The 11,293-nt window shown below is 36.2% G+C and overlaps 2 protein-coding genes across 2 annotated transcripts; one reads left to right on the top strand and one right to left on the bottom strand.

Moving 5' to 3' along the window:
• Positions 1 to 294: 294 nt before the first annotated feature.
• Positions 295 to 5,007, bottom strand: NRPB12 (DNA directed RNA polymerase, 7 kDa subunit). The gene is made up of 4 exons (XM_088511616.1): positions 4,877 to 5,007; positions 4,492 to 4,616; positions 4,118 to 4,210; positions 295 to 572 (listed from the first exon to the last, which is right to left on the bottom strand). The coding sequence occupies exons 2-4, from the start codon at positions 4,529 to 4,531 to the stop codon at positions 550 to 552; spliced, it is 156 nt and encodes a 51-aa protein (XP_088367742.1). The 5' UTR covers positions 4,532 to 4,616; positions 4,877 to 5,007; the 3' UTR covers positions 295 to 549.
• Positions 5,008 to 6,407: 1,400 nt separating this feature from the next.
• Positions 6,408 to 10,588, top strand: LOC132166549 (BSD domain-containing protein). The gene is made up of 3 exons (XM_059577387.2): positions 6,408 to 7,148; positions 8,176 to 8,360; positions 9,935 to 10,588. The coding sequence occupies exons 1-3, from the start codon at positions 6,584 to 6,586 to the stop codon at positions 10,433 to 10,435; spliced, it is 1,251 nt and encodes a 416-aa protein (XP_059433370.2). The 5' UTR covers positions 6,408 to 6,583; the 3' UTR covers positions 10,436 to 10,588.
• The last annotated feature ends 705 nt before the right edge of the window (positions 10,589 to 11,293 follow it).

The following is an 11,293-nucleotide window of genomic DNA, read 5'->3' as shown; positions in this document are numbered from 1 at the left end:
AAGGCAATGGCTTGCTTATTATTAGTGCATATTAAACACCATGAAAGGTTTATAAAATCTAATATGAAATTTTATCATGTGGATGCCTCTAATCTAGCATGGCATTTTACCACCGACTCTTCATACCGGACACGGTACACCTGTTTATTTTTTCTACATAATAATGCTATATTTTATAAACTGTCATACAACTAATAGGACATGAAAGTTAAAATCAACCATTAAACATTTTTTCACAAATCTAACAACTAATTTTTACCATCACATCATCAAATTGTATGTCAATTAACAGTCTACTAAATAACATTACTCTTTTTTACTAGTCATTTGATAGTAGCTTCTATAAAAAGTTCAAACTAACATTTAGTATAGGGAGTAGGTCATTTCTAAACACTACGGAGTTATTTGTCACATCCTCAAACCCTGGAAATCAATTTAAAGTATGAAAAACAGAGATTGTCAGTTCCTACAATTTATGTAAGCAATCTGGCCCTCCCATAGAAGCCCAAATATGCTATTTGCCTGCACATGCTTCCCCAATTCTCTTCTTCAGCGTGCCTCGTACTGAACAACTGCAAAAGCAAGGAGCATATTAATGCTATGTTTTTGAACACGAATTAAATAAGACAACACCGAGATGTACAGCAAGGGACAAAACTTGCAGCCAGCACTATGGAAATGTTAACCATATCGAAATAGTTGCAATTCTCTTGGGGGAAATTACAAAAAAGCATATGACTTTGAATCCCTCTGACAACAAAAGGAGCCCTGCTGAATTCAATGAGCTTCCTTCTCCCCTTGTGAAAACAAGGGCAAGGGTGATATTGTGGGTTCAAGAGCCAATGAATGCATGGCATAGAACTCTGTTGAGCTAGGGCCTGGAATAAATCTATCCCTAACAGAGATTTAAGGAGAGCTTTCTTTTGTTGTTCGCTCAAGTCTTCAGTTCAAAAGGTCAAATAAATAAATATCCTACAATCAATGACTTTGAGCACCCCACTGTCCCCACCAATATTGAATTTCTGTTTGCTACATGCTATGCATTAAAACTTGATGATACATTTTAAAAGGTGATCCAAAACTCAGGCAAGTTTGAAATACAGAAACGAGACATGAGAGTTCTATGGGAAGAGGGCATCAAAATAATAAAAAAGTGCATGCATCAACTCAGTCATACACATGATGGTAGGCTAGCAATGCAATACATCCGAGGTCATCTGCAGCACCTGATTAATAAATATTAGCCTAAACAGACACTTTCAGAATGAAGCATATATGAATGCCTTAAAACCAATCTGTCACAATCTTTATTGCCACCTTCTACCTCCAAGAGAACTCAACTGTAATGCCTAAATTTTGCTAGCTGGTAAACCATTTGAAGCAAAATCCAGAAACATGTTTCTAAAGAAGTTTTCATATTCTAATGCAATAGCATCTAACACCTTTGGCTCCCACATAAAATTGACACAGTGACTGCCTCAAATAAAACTTTGTTCCTCCATAGGAATGGATTGGATGATGATGGCTTAGGTCCAAAGTCTCATGGCATGCGTGTAACATACTAATCAGGTAAAAGAAATAAAACGAACAACTACTTGATGATCTGAAAACCCCATCAACACAGTCTAAAATCAACTTCCAAAACAAGAATATATATATATATATATATATATATATATATATATATATATATATATATATATATATTTCATCCCATAATATATGATATACCTCCATATTTAGGCTCCCAAAATAGAGGAAAATTTATAGAAATAAAAGCACTTATCAATTGAACTTCCCATAGTACTCTTAAATTTGAACACAACCTTTTTCAACTTTGAACACACCTTATTTCAAATTCAAACCCACATTTCTTTACTCATCTAAAGATATTTTAGGAATAGTTTTTATTGCATTAAAATGGGTATCATTTGTAAACTTTCATCTATTATAAAGACCAAAGTCAGAGAAGGGCAATCACTCATTCTTAAAACCAGAACTCTTAAGACCAAAGAATCAGTTGGACGTAATAAGGAAGGTGATAGTAGTGAAAGTTTCAATGTTTTATTTTTCAAACCTACCAAAGAATCATATGCCATTGAATTAATGCCACAAACTTCTGAGCTCTTTGAAGGCTTGATTATCATAGGGTCTAAGCCTAATGTTAAAATAATAAGATGAATAGCAGGTACATATGATCCTATGGTTCTCAACTAAAAAATGATTCATATTGTCCTAAAGAAGTGCAGTACTGTAGAATGAGAGTAGGATTATATCAGCAAACACTTACAAAAGTTCTCTAAGGCAACTTTTATAACTCTTGAAAAAGGAGATTTGGATAGATGGAAAAGAAATAAAACAAAACAATGTAAGAGAAAGAAGATATAATTCATCAGATTGACAACTAAGGTATATATTAAGGAAACAAGAATTTGATATCCATGTACGCATTATAATTTCCAAGTCACGGCTTGTAAGAGATGAACTGCACAAAACATAACCCTGAATATACTAGGAGAAAAGTTACGTGCTAAGAAATTTAGTAGTCTTAATCCTTTAATGAAGAGTATGCATAAGGTGGCATGTGGCTGTTCATCATAGTGAAAAGTATCACAAGGGCAATAAATGCCAGCGAGGAGCACCACTCCATTATTCTGCTCAGTCCAATTGTAGCATTCTCATGCTCTAACTCTCTCATGAGCTCGATTTGGCCTCACAAGCTCCGCTACAGGATCAAGACGGGAGCTCTGCTCTGACATTTTGAGAAGCCCTGCTTGGGCATCTTGAGGAGTTGGGCTAGAACATTATAAAAAAATAGGGATACAATAGTCTTCATAATTAATGTGATATTATATCCCGTTACATGTGTTCATTCTACGGGTTATAGATTGGTGGCTGAGATTAGAGTCACTAAAAGATGCCCAATGTGTCAAATCAAGGCAATAAGGGGATCTAGTCCTTTCTAGATACAAAGTTATGATACAAGTGAATGCCTCCACATTCCAGGGTAAGAAAAATATTTTCGTTGGCTGAGCTAGGTCACTAGAGAGAATTGATTGGACAGAATTGTACAATTTTCTTTTACAAAGAGGGGATTTGAATACAGAAAAAGGACACTTCCCCATGTTCTAGAACAGGGGTGACCAAAGGCAAAATACACATAAGCTTTTAACAAGCATTCTGTAAAAACGTTTAGGTCTCCAAAAATATATATAGGTTATCTGTTACCTTTCAATGTTTGTGGAAGCCTGCAATTTTGAACTAATGCTAAGATTTTATCCTGAAAACCACTCAATGACCCAAGGTGGAATCCTAAGGCTTGAGTTCTTTAAATAACACATCTTCTTATGATCCTCTCTTTACTCTTTTAGACTCTTTTTCAGTGGGCTGCAACCTTTGACCCTAATATTATGAACTTTACTGTTTTCTCATATCTTTTTTCTATTTCTAACTAGGTGTCTCTCCTATATACTTCCTATGTACTTGGGTTGTGCCTTTGCGCTTTTCAATAAAATTGTGATCACTTATAAAAAAAAAGCTATTTAATTTGAGATTAAAAAAATCTAATTAATCTGAAATAACTCCCAAAGATAGCCTCTAATTACTCTAACCAATACCATGAAAAAGCTATTTAATTTGAGATTAAAAAAATCTAATTAATCTGAAATAACTACCAAAGATACCCTCTAATTACTCTAACCAATACCATGAGTGAGGAAGAAGCACCTACCAGATATCGTCTAAATTAAAATAATGCATGTATTGTGATCCTTCCGTTAAATACTTTAAAACCCTTCTTCCTAACTCTCTATCACCATATCCTACAAATTCTAAAATAGCAAAAATGCACACGTCTTCACCAAACTCAAACTTGCAATATTACAATTCATCAATAAATTTACATCAATCAAACAAAGTGAAACTTCTCCAAATTAATTATCGTCAAAATTCAATCCCTGCAACAGTACAACATAATTTCCCAAACTCGATCATTCTATCATGCCATGGTCTTCAATCCAAATTTGAAAAACAGAAATTTCAGACCCAAAAAAGAAAAAATGAATATAAGAACCGTAGATCTGGTGCCATTGCCATAATTAACAAAGAAAAAACTTACTACGGCGGGTGCGCTTCTTATACAAGATGCGGTAACCACACTCCCGGCACTGTATAACATCACCTGACTTCAGAGTGTTCTCCATCCCACAGTCTACAGCCAATAATCACAATCACATCGATCTCAATTCCAAAACTTAACATCAACAAGAACATTTAAAGCAAACAAAAGCTTAACAAAAAGCAACTGGAACTCTCTGTTTGGATGCCAAGAAAACTGAAACAGAAAAAGTAGAACTTAACTTTGCCAAATGGGTAGCAGTACGTTTGGGTCTTAATCTTTTCTTCTTTTTTTTTTATTTTTTTTTTATTATTATTTTTTTTTATGCTTTCTCAGCAACCAAACAGAATTAAAAAAAAAAAAAAAAGGGATACCTCCGCAGACATAGGTGACTGGCTCAGGTTGGGGATCCATCAAGTTGTAATATACAGCTAAAGGACAGAAAAGGGAAATAAAGAAATTTGACAATATTACGTCGAGAGCTGGAGGAGAGAAGCCTCTGCAAAAGAGAAAAGAAAATTATAGCATTTGCACCAATGTTCTCTATCAATACTTCCCCACCTTTTCTAAGCAACCAAACAAAGCATAATTTCAAAGCGAGCAGTAAAACACCGACTCCGTCATACTGATCATGAATATAAATCAACTCAATGGCAAAACTATAAACATAAATCTTAGATAAAAGTTTTCAGATCAGGGCTTTGAGAGACTGTAAGCAGAGCATACGAACCATCCGATGAGATTGAAGAGAGTACTTACCGAGTTGGAGAGTCGACTCCGTGAGCGAGCGTGTGACCAATCCGATGGAGGAGAGAAAGCAGAAGAAAGCAACGACTCCTCTAAAACCCTAGCAGAGAGAGAAAAGCAAAGACGCTGATGTAAAGCTCGGATTAAAATAATAATAATAAAAAAACTATATCTTATTTCTAATTGGTATTCAGGTGCCGCCACACTTAATAAAATTAGGGCCGGTAATTTTTAATACGAACCTGATACAATTTTATAAGGTTATGATTTAGTATAAATGGTTTTAGGTCATAAACAACCACCTTATTATATTAGGTTTAATTATTATTATTATTTTTCTTAAAAAAAAATATATAAATTTATACTATGGTAGCAACCCAAGACCACCCCAGAGGGAGATAGGGGGTGGCGGCGCACCACCGGCCACTTCTAAGGTGGCTCATGAGGGCCACATTTGGGGTGGCCGGGGGTGGCGCGCGGCCACCCCCATGGCCCAGGGGTGGTTTGCGGGCCACCCCGGCCCTACCTTCCTTTGGGGTGGCTCTCCGGTTGCTACCTTTTTTTTTTTTGAAAAAAAAAATTAAATTAATTTTTGAAGGTTTTTTTGCTCATATTTTGTATGATCAAGTGTGGTTGTATTTTTTTTCTAACCTTAGGTGTAATATGATGAGTTTAGGTATCCCCTCTTGATTGGTGGGCACAAAAATGTAAATTTGTGCGACTACCGTATAACCGTATTGAAGTTGCTGTTCAAATAATATTATAGTAATTCTTCATTGATTTTTAAACCCAAGGGTGCATGTGAAAAATGATTTGAATACTAAAAAGCGAGAAGATGGGAGGTGTTTGGCACGTGTGCCCCTTGAGGTAGACACCACAAGACCCCGGATCCCCGTTGAGAGTGGGAGTTTGAGATTGGAAGAGGTAGTTGTTATGTTTTCCACCCAATTGACAACTTACGAGAAACAGGGGTTGTTTCGTTTGCCTCGAGAGGCTCAAATAGTCAAACCTGGTCCTCCTCAGCGCAACCAGATAATTACACTCTTACCCTCTCTACCCCGATACAAATATTTAAAAAATATTTTGTTTTTAATTTTTTTTTTCTAATTAAAAATAATTTTGTTTTATATATATATATATATATATATATATATATATTTTAAGATGATAAATGCTGATATGATTTTAAAAATTTTAAATAAGTTAATTTGAAACGAATGGATGAGATTTTAAAAGTATGTTTGTTAAATGTTTTTAAAAGCTGTTTTTGTTTTTGTTTTTTAATATGAGAGAAAGTTGAAAAATAATTAAGTCGTCATTAATTATTGGGCCGAGGTGGAATGTAGGGGAGAGAAAAAGAAAGCGAAATTGATCCAATCATTACCACGTACGACTCAACAAAGAATGTGCCAGAGAGAAAAAGGAGAAAAAAAACTGACGTGGCAGGATCACGTCCTCCAGTGTAACTTGACCGCAGCGATCGTAACCGGAGAAAAAATGTACGCAAAACATTCTCATATGAATTCCAGAACAGAAGCGGAACAAAAAAATCAGTAGAGAAAATCCAAAAAACTAGGATTTGGAGATATTTATTACGTTAAAGGAAGAGCAAACAAAAATCCAAGAAGAAACAGAGAGAGCTTCAGCTTCAAAGTGCCTCCCCATGTTCTGTATGAAATCCCAAATCTTTCGATAGCGAAAAGCATTCACGAATTTACAATGTCTTGGCTATTCAAATCGTTTCAATCCGACGGTCCAGACTCCTCGGAGTCCCACCAGACGTCCTCGCCGGAGCGCAGCCCCTCCACGACTCCGCGTGGCGTCAAAGACGACCTCTCCTTCCTCGGCCAAACCCTCGGCCGCCAATTGCGCGGCGTCGCCGATTTCCTGGCCCCACCGCCTCCTCCCGCCACCGCCGCTGCCGTTGATTCCTTCGATCCCTCATCATCATCATCATCGTCGTCATCGCAATCGGAACCGCAACCGCAAACGGAACCGCTCCTCGGGATCCGCAACGATCTCGCGGAAATCGGCGGGAGCTTTCGGACCGGACTGTCCCTTCTGTCCGGTAATAAAGCGGTGAGTGAGATCTCGAGGCTCGCTTCCAATCTGTTGCAGTTCGAGAGCGACGGAGTTAGGGACGAAGAAGCTTCTGGAGAGGACAACGACGATGATCGTATTGATGAGGGCGTGCCTGGGGTCACCGATGAGGTTCTTGATTTTGCCTCGGATATTTCGACGCGCCACGAGCTCTGGACCGATTTTCCTTTACCACTCGATAATGGTATATTAAATCAATTTTTACTTGTAGTGAAACACTTCAATTATCGCTTTCTAATTCAGTTTTGATTGGAATTGTTACCGTTATTTAATGTTCTCATTATATGCTGAAGATATTGCATTTATGGTTTTTGAATTTCATTATTGTTAGGAATTCGAGTAAAACTGTGAAACATAGTTCTGATTTTTATTTATTTATTTATTTATTTTTCGGTGAGTGGGAATGAGATTAGTTTGGTTCTAAGATTGTCAAGGAAAAAAAACATGGCATTATTAGTTTATTCATTGCTGGTAGTGATTCTTGAAGTTTACTTAGTCAAATCATCTTATGCAAATTCTTCACCATTTTCAAGGAAGTAGATAGTGATTTTGTTAAACTTAGTCGTTACCTATTTGATGTTGCTCTGTGAAGGGCTAATGGTGGCCCTTAAAAAATTTTGTGGAGCTTTCTTCACTAGATCTCTAAACGAGGTGATGGCAGAAAACCAAGAACTGGGTTTTCTGTGGTAGGAAAATGAATCTGAAAACTTAGAGGATTAGTGGGCAACGGATTTTGTTTAACAAGTTGAGATATTTTCCTCTTCATGGGCATGGGCGAGAATGTTGCTAGTCTACTCACCAGGTTTTTTCAAGGTTTAACATGCTAGTTACACCCATATTGAGATATTGTTATCAATTGAAAATTTGTTGACTGCTGGTCCAACAATCAGCGTTCTTGAAAGCAGAACATCATGCATGAGTCGGTCATTTGAGCAAGGCCGTAGCACATTGCATATGAATCTTGGGTTTCATGAAGCTCTTATGCATATATGTTATATTTCCCTATTTCAACGACACACAGACAATCCAGTAGAATTGAGTTTTGTTTATTGTTTGGAGTAGTAGATACTGGAAGTACTGTTGGGAACATGCCCACAACTACTGTGTGCAGCACAACAATATTGGTGGGCAGTGCTATCTAAGACAATGGAATAATTGAATGGAGATGCATAGTAAAATTAAGTTTTAATGTTTGGTTTGTTTTATTGCAGATTTCAACATGTCTGATGCTCAGAAAGAACATGCTTCAACTGTTGAACGTTTGGCCCCAAGTTTGGCAGCTCTTAGAGTTAAACTTGAGAGTTATATGAGTGAAGAACAATTTTGGATAGTTTATTTTATCCTGTTGCTGCCAAGATTAAGTGAACATGATGTTGAGCTTCTATCAACGTCTAAGGCAAGATATTGTTCTCACATGACGTGTGTTGTTTCTTTCCAATTGTGTTTGCATGCATAGTCAAGCCCAGATATAGTTTACTATGGGCAATTCCCTAGGTAGATTGACCATATAATCATATCTAGCACTTTCCTCTTGTGGCCTGGAAATGATCTCATGGCCTTTTATGCGACCTTTCAGCTCTAATCTGTCCAATTAGGTGCGGTCATCAAACTATTGAAAACATATGTTCTGCTTTTTACTGCTTTATATTACTTAATTTATTGTCTTTGACTATGCTGAACCCAATGTGCCAGTAACAATTTTGTTTTTCTTCTTCCAAAGAGAAGGCATTACATTATAGGTTATCAGGTATGACTTTGGCATGTTCTGCTCTATTGTTGGTTTATACGTGTCTCCTATATGATTGTGAATCTGTCTTTTTCATGTCTGAGCTCGTGCTTCAAGTGATGGCGATACTCCTGTGGCCTGTTATGAGAAAATAGGCCCATGATATGAATGACTTGTTATGATACTCTGTCATGCAGCCCAGTCTTCTTCATCACTCTAAGCCCCCTTTCTTTCATGTCTTCCAACTATAGGAAAAATTGCAGCATCCTATCACGAATCCCAAAGCATAAATTATGGAAAGCCCTGTAATGTCCAAACTGAAGGTGGAAATCAAAGTTGGCTTATTCTCAATGAAATGAAGCACCTATGATACCGTCGGGATGGTCGATATGCCATCATGCTCTACTATTACATGCTTGAGATTCTAGTGAGCTCTAGTACATGTTGCTGGAAATCAACTTTGCTTTTTCTGCCTTCTTTTGATATTGAAAGGCTCTGTATCCACCTTTACCTGTTTATGTGATTTAACTAATGTTCTAATTCTATTTCTGATTCCTTTAATCTAGCTTTTGAACTTTTGATTTTCTTACTTCTGTGTTACCTTGAAGCACGTAGTTGAAAATGTGAACTATTAACATTTTTACTTCAAAGTAATTTGCTATTCACATTAACATTTTAGTGTTCTTAAATTTTCCCTTAAGATTGGTTGAAAGAAAAAATTGCACTTTCCAAATGTTTATTCTTAGGGTAAATTACACTTTGCCCCACGAAACTACCAGTTCAATGGCATTTGTACCTTCAAACCACTACTCACTAACTACCCAAGATATTTCGAGTTACCTCTTGTGTCTGACATTGCTGTTAGTTTGGGTGGAAAACATCACACATGACTAGCATGTGCGCCTAATCTGTTTTTGTGTGATCAATTTGCCCTTCTTTTGTATGGAAACACACCGTTTTAAGTGACGGTGATAAAAGGGGAAGAAAAAAAAGCTGGCACAAACAAAAATGAAGGAGGTTTCCCATTACTCTTATATGGTCCAGAAACACTGGTCCTTGGGCTTCCCATTTAGAGTAATAGTATTATAGCGTATGGAACTTGAGATTTATGAAAGCTACTAAAGAAAAATTATTCACTTTTTATCTAAGAAATTAAAAAAGAAACTTTGGGAAAAGAAACTTTCCTTTTTGATGATTTTTTTCAAACAAATTCATCCGTCTTAAAATTTATTTCTTCTTTGCAGATTGTCGAGGCAAGAAATGCTCTTTTGCAGAAGCTGCAAAAGAATGAGGAGGTGGAGAATGAGGACACTAAGACTCTTGATACATCTCAAGATGGCAGCAAGGCTGGCAAGCCAGAAGGGAAGAATATACCATCTGAGAAAAAAGAGGTTTCAACTGACAACATAAGTGCAGGAGGAGTAGAAATGGATGATGAAGAGAGTACGGAAAAATGGTTGGAGGAAAAAGATATTGATAGAGGCACCCAGAAAAAGATTGAACATGAGGAGGACATTTCATTCAGTGATCTGGAGGATGATGATAATGCTCTCTCTAATAGACCATCGGTGCCGGAAACTAAGGTTTCTTCACCCAGTGGAAGCAGTGATTGGGTTCAATTGAATCAAAGTTCTGAGACTCAGTGTGGCAGTGGCCAGCATAAGGCAGGGCAGTCAAATTCTGGAGATAAAGATTCAGAAGGTGAGGAATCAAATGACTGGCTTACTGTTGATGATTTTGATTAGAGGTTGGCAGTTTGCTTTATTCGTGATTTGTTGTAAAGTTTCTACGATTTTCTTTTTTCTCTTGGGGGTTCTGTACGTAAGATTATCAATCAATAACATAAATTTCCTTGATTTAAATTAATAATTCAGTCTTCACTATAGAGGTTCTCTTTCTCTCGCAACCTGCATTGCCATTGCTTTATGATCCAGTTTGCTGTTGCCTGCATTCAGTGCAGGTTTATTTGAGATTTCTATATAATTTTGTTAAATCATATTGCATGATCAAGCTGTCCTCAGAGGAGAAATATCACCTTTTTTTTTTTTCCTGGGAATTTAAGATGGTACATGGAATTAATAGACCCTGAAATGGAATTTTGTTTGGTTGTAGACCATGCTTCAAAATAGTCATTCCCATTAAAATGATTTTTGTTTTCACAAATTCATACTAATCAATAGTGAGAAGATTTTATTTTTGGGTTAATTAAGTGAATTTACTTGAATCTTAAACAATTTAATATCAAGTTGATATGTTTCACTTGTAGTATGTTTATACATTCATTACATGCACGCGCACACATATATATACAAATAGACTCACTCATATACTATATCAAGACTCACAATTATAATAATTCAAACTATATCCATTATATTACGAAACTAATTCTTTTTATCTTTTTAAGTACTTAAAATGTTCCCATTATAAAGTTAAAAGATATATATATAACCCTTGAACTAACCGCTATTTTTGAAATAGCCTCATGAAGTGACAAGTGTGCTAAAGTGATACATTAAACTATCGAAATGTGTCAAAGAGGCCATTTTTTAAAAAAAAAATTTTAATTTTTAATTTTTTTTTTTTAATATTTCTATAATACC

Source organism: Corylus avellana, chromosome 11 (genome assembly GCF_965113065.1).
Source record: "Corylus avellana chromosome 11, dhCorAvel1.hap1.2, whole genome shotgun sequence".
NCBI lineage: Eukaryota > Viridiplantae > Streptophyta > Magnoliopsida > Fagales > Betulaceae > Corylus > Corylus avellana.
The sequence above is the reverse complement of the archived record's forward strand: the minus strand, read 5'-3'. Positions and strand labels throughout refer to the sequence as shown.

What these genes read in the sequence shown, in the direction of transcription:
- NRPB12 (XM_088511616.1), bottom strand. Translation starts at nt 4,531, where the DNA reads ATGGATCCCCAACCTGAGCCAGTCACCTATGTCTGCGGAG. An exon ending in AGTCACCTATGTCTGCGGAG is followed by an intron (nt 4,211 to 4,491) that starts GTATCCCTTTTT and finishes TATTGGCTGTAG; the next exon opens with ACTGTGGGATGGAGAACACT. An exon ending in TAAGAAGCGCACCCGCCGTA is followed by an intron (nt 573 to 4,117) that starts GTAAGTTTTTTC and finishes TTGCTTTTGCAG; the next exon opens with TTGTTCAGTACGAGGCACGC.
- LOC132166549 (XM_059577387.2), top strand. Translation starts at nt 6,584, where the DNA reads ATGTCTTGGCTATTCAAATCGTTTCAATCCGACGGTCCAGACTCCTCG. An exon ending in TCCTTTACCACTCGATAATG is followed by an intron (nt 7,149 to 8,175) that starts GTATATTAAATC and finishes GTTTTATTGCAG; the next exon opens with ATTTCAACATGTCTGATGCT. An exon ending in AGCTTCTATCAACGTCTAAG is followed by an intron (nt 8,361 to 9,934) that starts GCAAGATATTGT and finishes TCTTCTTTGCAG; the next exon opens with ATTGTCGAGGCAAGAAATGC.